Source organism: Ostrea edulis, chromosome 7 (assembly GCF_947568905.1).
Source record: "Ostrea edulis chromosome 7, xbOstEdul1.1, whole genome shotgun sequence".
Lineage (NCBI taxonomy): Eukaryota > Metazoa > Mollusca > Bivalvia > Ostreida > Ostreidae > Ostrea > Ostrea edulis.
Window position 1 is genome coordinate 80015904 of NC_079170.1, and position 16713 is coordinate 80032616.

The window sequence follows — 16713 nt, forward strand, 5'->3', positions numbered from 1 at the left end:
AGTCACACATTCCCTAACATTGCAATTTCCAATGGTTTCGCCCTTGATATCTTTATCAATTGTGATGGTAGCCATTTTTTTCATGAATGTTCTGCAGTTGTGATCAATTCGCGAATGAACCTTATTACATATATTACTTCTATTGTAACGGATGCATGATTTTCCACGATGGAAATTTTATCATATTAGAACAACATTCGTCTTATTAATGTTCATTTGTTATTATTGGGTGATGAATCTTTCTGAAGAGGTAATGTGAAGCTTTTTGCTAGTTTTGAGAAATACATACGTGATAGCGGTAGGTTTAATTTTGATTGTGCTCCAAGTTAATATTGAAGCATTAAATTTTAAGCAATAGACATTATGGTAGTATCATGTTTTCTCTATATTGTTTTTACACTGATGAATATTTATATAGTCATATGACATATGTAATTGTACTAAATGTATTTCTTGAATAAATAGCTTCTGCACCAGTTCAACATGGGTTGTATTTGTCATTTCTATATGCTTTCTAAGGATCCAACTTTACTGCATGAAAAGGCTGTGTGTCATACGTAATTGCATATTGTTTAAAGCAAAGGATTATCTAAGTTTTGGAACTTGTATCCACGCAATAAAATATGTTAAAATCAACGGGTGAAAATTTCGACAGAAATGAAATAAAATGAAAATATAAGATATAAACGTTAGCTTTTAAAATGCATGAGGACATGAACTTTATCGCGTCACGTTGTTCACACCCTCATGCATTTTCAAAATGAAATTTGTTTCTTCGACAAATTACTTCTGCACACGTTCAACACAGATTGTGTTTACCATTTATATATGCCTTCAACTGATCCGACGTTTCTGCATTAAAGGGCTTATAAATCAACACAGTTATGTAGTACCCAGGTTTCGTAATAGTTACATAATGAAACACGATAGTGTATACAAATTATTGTTGAGTTATTGCACACGAGGAGGCGGATCTTCTCGAGAGTACAATGACGAAACGAAATTTTGCATAAATGTACATCATCGAGTTGTCAATCATGTAACTAATTCATCCCATGACATTGCCACTGACCCCTTCCCATATTTGGTATTCTTTTGCACCCACTAATAAAAAGATTCAATTTGCAACACTTGATTTACCATCTTCACAAGTCAAGGGTTATTGATTTGTTACCTCGCACTAACCCTTGACATCAGTTATCATTCAAAACATGGATTTAGGACGGAGGATGACGCACTAAGCTAAAACTAAATCATCCAATGATATTTCTTGGTTGAGATGTAAGATTTGCAAGAACAAAAACAGAAAGTAAACAATGGTCTTCATGGGGAATTTTTCTTAACATCATGGACATTTCGTGTTGATTTTATATGCCCCGTAGTGTTTACGCACTTCCTTGGTTAGAGATTTGAATGAGATGACTCTCAACCAAAACATAATTAAAAATATACAGCGGAGGGTCAGCTCTTATTAGGGGATTTCAATCATTAAAGAAGAAATACCGGGAGTAAAGGGGTGTCGGAAACCAGTTGGTAAACAGTGTAAATAACTTTTAATCCACAAATATATCTCATTGGGGCACGTAAAGATGTAGATGGAGTTGCACTCATTGTTATGTATTATGAATCAGTGGGATAAAATAATTCTTAAAACGTGGATAAATTAGTGTTCTGTGATAATGACACATGTACTTAAGCTTCCTGAGGCATAAAACAATGTAAAAAGAGACACCATAGATCGGAGAGAAATATTTATTCGTGGTTTGAATTTCCTCCATTGTTTACATACACATATGTATATGTTATACAGTGCACTATCCTTGACCCTTGGGTACATGTTTCTTTTTTATTTTTGCATTGGTGCTGAGAAAAGAAGATAACGTCCAATTTTTCTGCCTATTGTCTTAAAAAATAATTATGCAATATATTTGTATGTGCCCGTCTCTGCTCTCCGCAATGTACACGGCAAATTCTGGCTGAGCGATGAGGTGATGCATAGACTTTGCCTACTACGTTCTGAATGGGGGACATTCAGTCAAAACAATATTCATAAAATTTTCGTGAGAGAGAGAAAAAAAACAACCCCAAAAACCTCCACACTCCAGAGTATTTTGAAATTGCCTGCAGATAAATACAAGTTTGCTTACATTTTCGGAAACTGACAAAGTGTTTTTGTCCATTAATTGTCGCGGTAGCTCATTGGTTAGAGCGTTCACTGTGTGAGGTTGTGGGTTCGAGTTCAACTCGTGTCATCACTGCGTCCGACCTCAACAGAAAAGGGAATGACTGCTCTTTCACCGTACGCTCGTGATTGCAGTACTTTATTTATTAACGGGGGTCCTGTGTTGCGGCAGGCGTTGACACATTAAAGAACCATCACTGTTACGACCCTCTGTGGTATACATAGCGGTACAGCAGCTAGAGTTGATAACGTATCAATATGAGTGAAAGATTTTCGATGGGACGAAAAAAAAAAATACATCCATAATGTATAAAGGATGTGACGTTACAATCACTGAGTTAGATAAACAGATGTGACATCCCAAATGTCTGAAGAGTTAGTTCCCGGGCCTTTTAGTACATGGTTAATGGCTCATTGAAAGCCCGCGTTTTCTCTAGAGAATCTATACAGGAAACAATATAAAATTGTGCAATAATACCACTCACAATTTGACATCTATTCTGATTCTCCTTGATATGGATTCACACAACGTAATGTTAAGGATTGTGTTTTTATCAGATTTCAAGCCTTCCACAATGCAACACAAAAACTCTGTGGTTTGTCTCAGTCCTAGCATTAAGCATTTAACCGATGGTATACAGTGTAGGCGAATTCCCAAACTCTGAGAGCAGTTGATTTTCTTTCGAAATGTCTTTTTTTTACTTAAACAGTGAAGTTTTGTTGAAGAGGTTTTTCTAAAGCCACAGTAAGTTGATACTTTGGAGAATGTATGAAATAGAAAATAAGAAAGGTAATCGCCTCTATAAGGCGCTAACAAAATACAAAGATAATAGAACAGTGTATAGCTGTACATACATCAGTTTGGTTTCCAGAAAACTATGTTGCGCGGGTGTGTTAAGGCAGGTGATGCTCCATCTGTGCACGTAAACTGCATAATTTTTAAAATCTGTCCAACACTTAGATAGGGAGTTACCAATTTTTAAAAACTATTTGGTTGTTTACTTGAGACCATTTTGAATCATAACGACATGGCAAATATGCGCTTCCGTATGACGTCATTGCATGACTTTTATAAATAGATCACGAATGTAGATTAATAGAAAATGGAAACGTAGCACACTACCCCAGGATTTAAATATTGGTCTAACTGGCGATAATGCGGTAAAACACCCATAGTTTATCAGAATTACTGATAGAATCCTACGACTGTCAGTAAGAAATAATTATTAAACATTTAAACACGAAACCATTTAGCCCATGTTTTACATTTTGCATTGATGCTATGCAGTTTTCTTTAAAGAGGTTCGTACCTGACATTTGGAGTAATGTCAATTTTTCTGGGAAGTGTATTTTCAATTTCTACGTTAAGGGAGAATTGGGAAACTGAAAAGAAAAACTAGAGTCGCAATGCTTGTTATTGAGCTACAGTTTTCCAAACATGACCTTGTTGCACTTTATAATATATTCAATTAAACTTGTCTGTTGGTGTCAACACAATGTAAGAAACAGAAATCAATTATTACATAAAATAGATTCATGGATTAGATACATAATCATGTTTTCTATCGATACAAAAAAAAAGTTTAATACAAGTAAGGGTAATAAATAATGACCTTTTTGCACTTGATATACGAAAAAAATTCATGCTAACAAATTTGAGAGTTTAAAAAGACATATCAGGAGCAATGTTAATTTCTAAAATTTCACATAATTTTCAAGGCCTTTTCTTAAAATTTAAATTGGAACTTAAGAAAGTGGGGATTAGAGAGCAAATGTTTACAACATTGGCGAAAATATTGAATTTTTATACAGAGTTTCGAGTAAATTGATTTAAACTCTGGTAAGAATTGGTGTTCTATTTTGAAAAATATATCAGCCAAATAATATATTGCAACATTTGATCTTGTTCCAATCTCAACTATTTGTATCATAAGCTATAAAAGTGAAATACACGTATAGGAGTATATAAATAGAAGATATTTTAGATGAACCAGAAACTGTAATATCACGCAGATTAAGAACTTTTTGATTAATGAATCCTTCCGCAACAAAATATAGTCCCTGCAAAACCCTTTCACAATTTGAATTGGCACACTTTTATTCAACTGGATAGGGTTCAGTAATAGATGTGTAATATGTTTTCACCAATGGGATGAGTATTGAACCTGTAAATACTTAGTTGTAGCATCCGGTGGAGTTGTGCTCTAAAGCTCAGGAGCTAAATTCCTTAACAGTTTTTGTTTTAAACAGACGATTCTATCAGTAATTTCAGTGTACATTAATTTATGACCTTTCACACGGTGTATAATGTCTCTAAAAGTATGCGGCGTAGTGTGATACTTTTGCAGTTTTATTTCAGTGTGTGATAGAGGAAAATCAGATCGATATGCTAAATGGAATGTTTCCCCGTTAAACAAAATTTTCAATGAATGAAATCAACATAGTATCAATAATTCTCAGCGTTTCACATATATATTACGTACATCCCATGACATATTTTAAATACTGCACATTTTGTTGATATTCAAAAGGCACACTTTAACAAATTTTTTACATGTGTCAACGCCACTCGATGTATAGTTATGGCGTCATCAGTTTACTTTCATATTGACCAGAAAGAAATTACACGACAACAGTATAACATTCCATATTTTTTTGGATCATTGTTTATTTTATGCATAAATATAACTTACATAAAAATAAAATCGGAATTTGATAAATACTTAGTGATGTACTTATTTCAATTATGACGTCACATCGTTAGCGGATTTTATCCCAGTAAAGATTTTTATAACCTGTCTTAAAGTACCCGCGTGGTTGGTTATATAATGTTAAACGTCCTCTTTAGAATCTTTCACTCATATGGAGACCGCAGTACAGTTAAGGTGATAAATGAACTTGGTAATGTAATAAAACCATAATGAGCTGATACATGTACGTCATGACAGTTGCTCCGCCTTGATCAATATGTATTTGGATATGCATACACAATCTCTATTTTAAGATCATATAAAAATATATCGGAATAATACTTTTATTCTACGCTTAAAATAAGTCAAGTTTCCCTGATTTGACAACACATGACAGGGCATTATATACAAATATAACCCGGTGAAGTGTGTCGTGTAGTTTGAATCAGCGTCTAAAGAAGCACTTACTACGCACATGGCTAATACGACGTGAAGATTTCAGCTGTACAACTTTGAAATCGGAAAATCAAGGTAACTTCTTTTAATCAAAATAATGATGTATTCAGAATACCCGAAATCAAAGTCGTCAACAATCAAATTAGACAACATTGACTGTGTTTTATACAATGACACAAAACTTTAAGGGTAGTATATAGAGAATTTACGTGTAACGTTTTGTTCTTTGTATACTGCACACGTAGCCGATGTGTAGAATTGCGTGTACATACCCAACATATATATTTAAGAACTGAGTATGGATATTAATTACCCCCTTCCCTCTTTCTTTTTGATATTTTTTGCGGCGATAATTTCTCTGAAATAAGTGGATCCCCTATCTTTCTCATCTTTATTTCGATTTATGTAATCGTTTTAAAGCCTTTTGTAAGCTTTTACTGATATGACTCAATTTATTTATTGATTCACAAAGCATGTTGGCATATAATCATGCTACACAATATGATATATATATATATATATATATATATATATATATATATATATATATATATATAATGATATTGAACTAAATACTAACAGTTTCTCGATCGAAGTAAGCATTTCGCAAATTCTGTGGTCGTTATAACGATCTAGTTCGTCAATATAAAATATGATTGGGTCAAAGGCTGCCTGACGTGTTTCATACCGATTGTTAGGCCGTTCTTGACCCAACGATTTTGACTACGGATAACACCGTTTACCTGATGAGGAAATATGGCTCAAGGCAGGTGTAACCGGTCCACAGGGGGTGCTTACTCCTCCTAGGTACCTGACCACACTTTCGGTGTGTCCAGGGGTCCGTGTTTGCCCAATTATATATTTTGTATTGTTCATAGGAGTTATGAGATTGATCACTGTTCGTTACCTTCACCCTTTATACAAATGTACATATAGGTAAAAACGTGTATATATATTTGACATGCATATGTGACGTCAAACAGTATTTATGCAATTTAGTATGGCATATAACATTAGCATGGTATATTACAAAATTTGTACTCATTTTATCATACTGATAGATGATCAGTCTCAAAAGCTGACAAGAAGCGTGACACGATAACAGTACATGAATCGTAAGTGGAATGTTATAGACAGGGAATCCTCACATTTCAGAGAAATTGTCGCGGGAAAAAAATAAAAAAAGGGGGTGGAGTTGTATCTATACTTCAGGTACCTGTGATGCAATCTTGTAGAAATGCACGTGTGGCTAGATTGATTTTGAACGTAAAATCATATTGGCCACCGTTTGAGTAAATAAAAAGACCCTGAATACATGCTGATTGCCCCCCCCCCACATTTGTTGATGCAAGGTGAAGATAACGAACAGTGATGCATGGAATGTTTGCAGTATAGTTATTCATAATATGAGATAATGTGCATGATACCAACAAGAATGTGAACTTTTCAAAGAACATATTTCCCAGTTTTCCACATCTCTAGAGGGACCACCACAAATCCAATCAGACACTGGATATTCATATATATCATAGGTATTATTTACACCTAGTCAACATCAATAATTGCTACTTTTGAATGGTATGAGATTTGAAGATTTGTGTTATAATGCACATATTAACTTGAACACTTAGACCTACAATATTGTGTTTGAAATATTTTTGACAGGGGGTGTTCTTTTTCCCATATAGTACCCCATGATGGTAGTGATATTGACTCTAGTGGATAATATGTGCCTCCATCAGCTGCTTATTACATTGAACATATATGTACTGGTCAAACCAGGATATCCACCGATTTCACTTAGTGGTGTGATTTGTCATCTGCATTTGTGCTGATAAACTTTAGTAAATTGTCAAGTTTTAATATGAAGAAAATAACTGCTGAAGAAGCATCTAATCTTGTGTTCTATGAACGTTTTCAATTAAAGAAAACAAAAGGAGGAATAGTTTTATTGAAACTTAATTGAATTTCGCCTCGGATTAATGTACATCGACAAAGTATTTCAAATTTTAATCTTTCTATATTGTCATGGTCAAGTGATAAAATATAAAGTAAAGAAATTGACATTCATTTGGTGAACTAGGTATTTTACCCATTGCAGTCACTTATCTATATTTTCATTTATGAATTAAAAATATTTCTTAAAAATGGAAAATATACCCATGTGGTGGAGGGACATGTGTCACTTCTGAAGCCTATTCAGCAGATCGGGCGCCGGCGAACATCCCGAACATAATAATGTTGTGCCCTACTGAACAGTTCTCCGGTTTTCCTTGAGCTTATATGATGGCTGTATTCTAGATACATATTTTGTTGAAAACTATTTCTATTTTCAAGTTGTCACCTAGAACCACACACACACACACACACACACACACACACACACACACACACACACACACACACACACACACACATATATATATATATATATATATATATATATATATATACAAGGTGAAGATAACGAACAGTGATCAATCTCATAACTCCTACAAGCAATACAAAATAGATAGTTGGGCAAACACGGACCCCTGGACACACCAGAGGTGGTATGCTGCCCCGGTAATGACGACAAAACTCGGCAGCTAGTTTACGGACTTTATTTTCATCAATAAGATCGCCGTAAGAACTACAACAAACACAAGAAACACTAATAAATGCTAACATTCATTCATACACAAACGCACACAGACTCAATGACTGAATAAATTCACGAATTCACTGTTACAGACTGCAGAACATACCAAAATAAAGGCTGAGGAAATTCGAAATGAATATGAGCTTCTAAAGAAGTGAATTTAAGTATACATCGCATATCAGTATGCATATCCTTGACAAAATAATAAGCAACATAATTATAAACTTACATCAAGGTGCTTGACTGACTTTCTAGACAGTTTGCTCGATTACGTGGAAACAAAGAAGCGTGCAATTTTTGCGCCGTTTTATACAAAGAACGGTAACTCTAAATCAGAATGATACACAAGCTAAGAAAGATAACTCTTGACATTCCACTACACTCCTCGCCAGATATTGTAAAATATCTCCACTATCACAAATCAATTATTCCTGCAAGGCATTCAAAACTAGTATAAATTGGTCTGACAGACACAAATTGCATGCGCAATAAAGGGACGGTTTGACAAATGACTAGGACAAAGACTAATAATGGATTGACTAGAATACAACATATGCTATCATAATACTACACTAAGTACAAAAATGTACATAATAATAATGATAACTGACTAGAACTGTAAGTTGCAGACTAAACCTTGAGAGTTACCTTAACAAGAGAATGAGTTCAGATATGGGACGCACTAGATTTGTTGGTTTCCCATCCTTGACCATGCGAACTTCCACCGCACGAACATTACCGTCATCCTTGGAAGGAAAGACACGAAGAATTAAGGCCAAGGGCCACTGGTTTCTACGAGTTGTGGAATCGCGTACTAGGACTACATTCCCTGGTTTCAAATTTTCTCGCTGCTGGTTCCATTTTCTTCGAGCTTGGAGACAACTCAGATATTCTCCCTTCCATCGTTTCCAGAACATGTTGGATAACATACATACACGTTTCCATCCAGTTGTGTACAAGTTCTTTATATCATCATCCAAATCAGGTATAGGGTCAAACCCAGTCTTTTGAGTTAGCAGCATGGCTGGACTAATGATGACTGGATTGTCAGGATCCGTTGATATTGGAGTCACAGGTCGAGAGTTGATTATGGCTGACACTTCGTACATGAACGTGTGAAGGACTTCATGGGTAAGTTGACCCTTGTGTTGAAGCAGCATTGCGTCAAGGATCTTGCGGGCCATACCTATCATTCTTTCCCAAGAACCCCCGATATGTGAAGCATGAGGAGGGTTAAACTTCCAGATTGTTCCCGATTTATGGAGAAAATCCTGTACTTGTCCTTGCTCTACATATACACCATCTACTCTCAGAGCATCCAAAGCTCCAACAAAGTTCGTTCCGCGATCTGAACAGAACTCCTTCACTGATCCTCGTATACATACAAAACGCCGTAAGGCATTAATAAAGGCAGAGCTGCTCATCTCGTCTACGATTTCAATATGCACTGCTCGTATGGCCATGCAGGTGAACAAGATTGCCCATCTTTTTCTATGTGCAAGGCCACCTCTTGTCTTGCGGGCTACAACTTCCCATGGTCCAAATGCATCAACACCTACAATGGAAAATGGTGGTCCAGTGGAGGTGCGTTCAAAAGGTAAGTTGCCCATTATCTGTTCTTGAATCTTACCACGTAGTCGTTTGCATGTAACACAGTGGTTGATAACTGAGGAAACCAGTCGTTTGGCTCCTGCAATCCAGTAGCCATTACTCCTGATGGTCGCTTCTGTAAACAATCTTCCCTGATGTTTGACCTCTTCATGGTAATGTGAGACCAGAAGTCTTGACAAATAAGACTTCTTTGGAAGCAGAACTGGATTTTTCAGCTCCACTGGTAGGTCACTCTGATTGAGGCGTCCACCCACTCGCAACAACCTAGAATCATCTAGATATGGATTCAGATGTATAAGTGGACTTTCTTTGGGCAGTGGTCTATGTTGTTGTAGACACTGTATTTCTGGCGAGTATGCATCTCTCTGAACCATTTTTATGATAAACTCTCTTGTTTGCTCCCACATCTCTCTTAAGGAAGGTACGAACTTCTCCTTGAAGGCCCTTCCTGCTCTCTTTAACACAGTGATGGCACTTATCAACCTTTGCCAGCTGGAGAATTTTTCAAACTTAGATAACATCTGTCTTGATAATTCCTCTGTGGAATTTTTGGTAGTTTTGATGCATGGTCTTACTTCACAATCACTATCTGGATCAAACAGCTGGAAACTACCTGGCCTTGCACATTGATGGTCATCATCATTTTCGCTAAGAGGGGGTCCCTGAATCCAAATACCTTCTATCAATTCCTTAACGCTGGGGACGCCCCTAGTCCCAACATCAGCGGGGTTCCGAGATGTTGAGATGTATCTCCACTGTTCAGGATGTGAGCGCCCATGAATGATCGCTACTCGGTTGCTCACATATGTATAGAAGCGTCTGGTGTTGTTGTTTAAGTACCCTAAAACAACTTTACTGTCTGTGAAATACTTTACATTTTCCATTGGAATATCTAAGTTCTGTCCAATGATGTCTCCTATCTCAGTAGCCAGGACTGCGGCACATAACTCCAGGCGCGGAATCGTGTGTCCAAGTAAAGGTGCAAGCTTTGTTTTGCCTAAGATGAAGCCGTATTTCCCAGTTTCAGAGTCCTTAACAAAGGCAACTGCTGCTATTGCCTTCTCAGAGGCATCTGAATAGATATGTATCTCAGGTTTGTCAACCTTGCTAAGGGAACCAGGCATGAACATTCGTGGGACACTAAAGCGACTAAGGCTGTGCAGAGATTGTCTCCAGTTTTCCCAATCATGTCGGTAAGTATCGGGTAAGTCATCGTCCCATGCAGCATCTGTACTACAAATGCTCCTGGCCAATATTCTCCCTGTGATTACTAAGGGTGCTATGAAACCCATTGGGTCAAATAAGCTGTTCAAGGTAGACAGGAGTCCTCTCTGGGTGAATGGTTTGTCTTCTAATTGGTTGTTGAAGGTAAAGGTGTCTGAGTTAAGATCCCATGACAAACCAAGGCTCTGCTGTGTTGGTAAAGCATCTGATCCAATGCTGACTTGAGTCAAGCTTTTCTCCAAGTCCTGAGTGGGAAATGCATTCATAACTGCTACACTGTTAGATGCGATCTTGTGTAATCTAATGTTCCCTTGCTCCTTCAATACTTGCTGAGTTTCCTTCACCAGCTCGATAGCTTCATCTGTGGTTGGAACAGAAACCAGTCCATCATCGACATAGAAGTTCCTTTCAACGAAATCCCTAACATCTCTGTCACCGTTTTCTACTGCCTTACGTAATCCATACGTAGCTACAGCTGGTGATGGAGTATTGCCGAACACATGCACTCGCATGCGGTAGTCTATCAGCTCATCCTCTGGGTTGTTGTTGCGATACCATAAGAATCGGAGGAAATCCCGGTGCTCTTCCTTTACATAAAATGAATAGAACATTTGTTCTATGTCAGCTATCACTGCAATCTGATCTCTACGGAAACGAAGTAAGACTCCGAGCAGACTATTTGTTAAGTTAGGACCGGTCAACAAGACACTGTTAAGCGATATTCCCTGGTACACCACTGACGAGTCAAAAACACCTCGAATCTTATCGGGCTTCTTAGGATGGTATACCCCGAAGAGTGGCAGGTACCAGCATTCCTTGCCTTCTGAAATTGGTGGTGCGACTTCTGCTGCTCCTCTATCTATAACACCCTTCATGAAGGTAACCATATGGTCTCGCTTAGTTGGATTTTTCTTCAGGCTAACGTCCAAGGAATGGGCTCGTTTCAAAGCTAGGACCTTGTTGTTAGGTAAGATGGGTCGTTGCTCCTTGAATGGTAAAGGTGCTGTCCAGTGACCATTGCCGTCCTTTCTGAAGGATATGTCCATGATTGCCAAGAACTCTCTATCATCGATAGACAAGCCTATCTTGTCATCATCCCTAGTCTTGACAAATATACTGCTATCTGTACCAAATTTTTCTCTGGACAGGCTGTCATGGATTTCTTTAATATTCAGTGTGTTTTCACAAGGTTGCAGAATTGTTTGCCTTATATCCTTAGACAGACACGTCTTGGACACTTGGATTGTTCTGGACGCATGAAATCGTCCAAGGCAGACTTCGCCAATTATCACCCATCCCAATGGCAATTCTTGCGCAAATGGTGTTTGTCTAGGACCGATTGCCTGACTCTTTACATGATGCACTTCCGGCAGATCCCTACCAACAAGGAGGCTTATCTCTGCGGATTGCTCAAGTTCCGGTATATGGCGTGCAATATGATGCAGGTGCCGGTAACATCTCGCTACTTCTGGTGTCGGAATCTCTGATCGATCATTTGGCATGTTGTCACACTCGATCACTGGTGGCAAATCAAACGTCTCCCTGCCATCACAAGGTTGAATACAGAGATTATTGGCACGTCTTGCTGACAACAAGACTTTTCCAGCACAAGAAGACAGTGAATACTCAAACTTGTCATCAGCAACGCCCAGCGCATCAAAAAGAACAGAAGTACCAAGAGTCTTGTTGCTTTGGTCATCTAGGATGGCATACACTTTCACTGCTTTGTTAGGCTGTCCCTTTGGAAAGACTTGTACTAGTACAGTCTTAGAACACGAGCGTCCTTTAAAGTTCTCTCCACACAATTGAGTACATTTAGATACAAGGTCATTGGTGGGCTCCCCGCCATGCTCCTTCCTGGGTGTGCCCTGAGATGACTCCTTAAATGCCGTGCTCTGCATTTGGCTTCCTTGGTTCCTTTCAATCATGTGAAGTGCTGTTGCATGACGCTGACTTCTACAGTCATTACAATGAACAGAGGCTTGACAGTCCTTAGCTATATGGGTTGTTGTCAGACAACATCTGAAACAAATGTTCTTGTCGCGTATGAGCTTCTTTCTGTCCCTAAACGGTTTCTTGAGAAATTCTCTGCATTTGTTCAATGAATGATTGGTGTTATGAATAGGACACTTTTCCGATTTTCCTTGTTCCGAATCTTCCTGGACCTCTGTTTTCCGGGTATACACAGTAGGCTGTTTGCGGATATCCGCAAGTGGTCTGTTTGTTCTTGATGGAGTGGAACTATCCACAGTATATGTAAGGCCTGGATCATTCAACATGGAACTCATGTCCTTGACAAAGTCACAAAACACACTGAAAGGTGGAAACGCTACATCATGAGCCCTTTTGTATCTGGTAGCCCTGTCGCACCATTTTCCCTGTAAATGGGTGGGTAATTTATTCATGATAGGAATGACACCCGCCGATGAATCATAGTAGCTCAGAAGTTGTGTGTACTTTGGGTTCTGTTTCACCGCTTCTATTTCCATCAGTATATCATACAGGTCGTATAGCTTCTTGCTGTCCTTAACTGTTATTTTAGGAAAGTTGCCTATCTTGGTCTTTAAAGATGCCTCCACCATCTCAGGAGCCCCAAATCTCTCTTCTAGTCTCTCCCATATTTTCGCTAATGCCCTCGTAGGGTTCCCTATGTTTGATGTTCTTATGCTTTGTGCGAATTTTGCCGACTCAGGGCCTAGCCACTTAACCAGCAAATCTGATTCTTCCAGCGGACTTACTTCTAACTCGGAAGTGACAGCTCTGAAGGAGGCTTTCCAGAGAGAATACGTTTCAGGGCGGTCATTGAAATTCGAGAATCTTGACATAAGTAAATCCTTTCTCAGCAAAAACTTAGTCAATTCACTAGCCATCCCATGATTTTGGTTACTGTTCTGTGCAGGTTGGTAGTTGAGAATAGATGATTGTAGTTCCGGCAGGAAAGAGGGTGCACGAGGATTCATAGGTGTAGATTTATACTTTCTTTCTTCTTGACCAGGTGGGAGAGTCGAGATGTCAACACGACCTGGTATGGGCCTAATGAAACTTAACTGGCCTGGTAGAGGCTCAAGTGGTTCAACGTGGTCTGGCGGAGGTATAGCATATTCATTTATCTTTGGGGTACGCTCACTTGATTGAAGTGCTAGATTCTGTTCATCAACAAAGCTCTTTGTCCTCTCCTGTTGAATTTCACTGAGATCTTCAATGATGGATCCTTTGACCTCTTCCAGCATGGCATTAAGTTCTGATTCAGCTACAGCTGCTTCTTTCTGGGCTGTGAGAATCAGGAGCTCCTTTTGTAAGTTTGCTTCTTGGTTGACAAATTCAAGTTTGGCCTTGGCTGCTTCAGCCTTTGCTTTGTGTTGCATAATCAAGCCCGATGACGATAAAGAACTAAAAATGTTTGAGCTGTGCCTGGAACGTCGAGAATTCGCTGCAGATCCTGGACTTTTAACCTTGGATGTTTTTACTGAAGGTGATTTAGTGTCCATTATCATTGACTGGGGTGCTAATAAAGTATTTACAGGAGGTTTGGTTTCTAATTGTGAGATGGCAATTTCTGAATTAAGTGGTGTTGGAGAGTCCACCTGTTTAGCCTTTGAAATTGTTTCCTGAATGTGTTGCGGTAATATTTCAGTCTTTGTAATTACTGTTTCTCTGATAAAACGTTCTGTTGATGCCTGCATTAGGGTCTCCTCGGTATTTGTTCTGTTGAGATAGTCTATGAAATCCTGTGAAATCTTTGAGTACCTTGATAAGGCTGTTTCAGTTCTCCTTTGACACTGGTTAAGAATTATCACGTCACTGTAGTCTTGTAGTTCTTGGAATATCAGTGTTTCTTCTTCTAATATGTGTTTTGCTTCTTTCAATGTTCTCTCAAACTTTCTTACTTGTGTTGTGTGATTTTCATGTCCTTTTTCTGTAAGGATCCGTGTTCTCTTTCCTGTGATAGGGTTGACTGGACCATCGTCTTGGAAATCGTCTAGATTCATCATCTTGCAGACAGTCGTCTTGATTTCTTACTATGCTGCCCCGGTAATGACGACAAAACTCGACAGCTAGTTTACGGACTTTATTTTCATCAATAAGATCGCCGTAAGAACTACAACAAACACAAGAAACACTAATAAATGCTAACATTCATTCATACACAAACGCACACAGACTCAATGACTGAATAAATTCACGAATTCACTGTTACAGACTGCAGAACATACCAAAATAAAGGCTGAGGAAATTCGAAATGAATATGAGCTTCTAAAGAAGTGAATTTAAGTATACATCGCATATCAGTATGCATATCCTTGACAAAATAATAAGCAACATAATTATAAACTTACATCAAGGTGCTTGACTGACTTTCTAGACAGTTTGCTCGATTACGTGGAAACAAAGAAGCGTGCAATTTTTGCGCCGTTTTATACAAAGAACGGTAACTCTAAATCAGAATGATACACAAGCTAAGAAAGATAACTCTTGACATTCCACTACAGGTGGGATCAGGTGCCTAGGAGGAGTAAGCATCCCCTGTTGACCGGTCACATCCGCCGTGAGCCCCATATATAGATAATAGTTACTTTTCGCAATGATCGGTAATAGTATAGGTAAAAAATAAAAATGAAACACGAAGACGTTTAGTAAATCTTTAGCGCTTTCATTTCAAATAAGCTTCTGAAGATTTGAAATGAAAGCGCTAAAGCTTTACTAAACATCTTCGTGTTTCATTTTTATTTGTTACCTATATATATATATATATATATATATATATATATATATATATATATATATATATATTTATTGATGTGTTGTTGTATTCATACCAAGGCGAAGAAATATATTATTTGTCGAAATGCGCATCTGGTACATCAAAATTGGTACCGTATAAGTTTTACATTATGACCCCTGGGTCGAGGCCTCTGCTGATGGACTATTAGTCCCCGATGGTCTCTACAGCCCAGTAGCTAATTACTTCGCTTCTAGCTTGAAAATACGGATGTATATTTAATTGCTGTTACAAAATTTAGAAATTCATTTCAAAATTAAAGATTATCTCTCTCATGCATAGCTTTTATCCTTGGACGAATTTGGATCCACTTTTTTGGCACGCTGTTTTTGGCTATATTTAGCTCTAAAACTTCATAGTTATTTCGGATTTCAAACATTTCGGTTGAGCATCACTGAAGAGACATTATTTGTCGAAATGCGCATCTGGTGCATCAGAATTGGTACCGTAGAAGTTTTACATATTTTAGATACATGTATCACATAAATTATATACTTGTTTATTACAGGCGCTGTAGATTTTGTTTTTAAGACATTAAGTAATATTTAGAGTATCCTTGAACGAGTGTATCTTCTGATACCAGTCGAGGGGGCGGATCCCCCGAGACTGGTATCGGAAGATGCACGAGTTCAAGGTTACTCTAAATGTTTTGTATCATTGCGCTCAGAAATTATTGCATCATCATTAATTATATAACTGTACTTTAACAAGGAAGTGCGTGACTAAAATTTAGACCAATCAAAACTCATTATCGAAATCGCATGTTTATACGATACGGTCGAATAAAACGTTTGTCACTTTTTAAGCCATAACCGCCATGGACGATGGCTGGGAATTTTTGCTCTCACAGTTTGCAGAATCCGTATATAGAAAATCAGATATATGTTGAAGATTCGTTGCAAAGTATGACGCTCGATCTACCGGGACTAAAAAATGAACCTCATGGATTTCGATATAGAAGATATTTTGGACATGATGAAGACTGATTTGAGTTCGCCAAATTTCTCCAGTCCTGGGGTCGAGATGAAAAATGAAAGATTTGAACCGGTGTCCGATGATGAAATTCAGCGTTTGATAGACTCACAAAAAATCTTAACACTCGTAAAAATACTAAATGGGCAATTGAAAC

At 37.9% G+C, this 16713-nt stretch overlaps 2 protein-coding genes across 2 annotated transcripts in view; one reads left to right on the forward strand and one right to left on the reverse strand.

Moving 5' to 3' along the window:
* Window positions 1-16713, forward strand: part of LOC125654447 (N-acyl-phosphatidylethanolamine-hydrolyzing phospholipase D-like) — a 142777-nt gene that overhangs the window by 73416 nt on the left and 52648 nt on the right. The gene's annotated exons all lie outside the window — the stretch shown is intronic.
* LOC125650167 (uncharacterized) lies at window positions 7917-15232 on the reverse strand. Its single transcript, XM_048878195.2, has 2 exons — window positions 15142-15232; window positions 7917-14903 (listed from the first exon to the last, which is right to left on the reverse strand). The coding sequence occupies exon 2, from the start codon at window positions 14794-14796 to the stop codon at window positions 8614-8616; it is 6183 nt and encodes a 2060-aa protein (XP_048734152.2). The 5' UTR covers window positions 14797-14903; window positions 15142-15232; the 3' UTR covers window positions 7917-8613.

Excerpts from the sequence above, each read along its gene's own strand:
- LOC125650167 (XM_048878195.2), bottom strand. The coding sequence starts at position 14,796 with ATGATGAATCTAGACGATTTCCAAGACGATGGTCCAGTCAACCCTATC.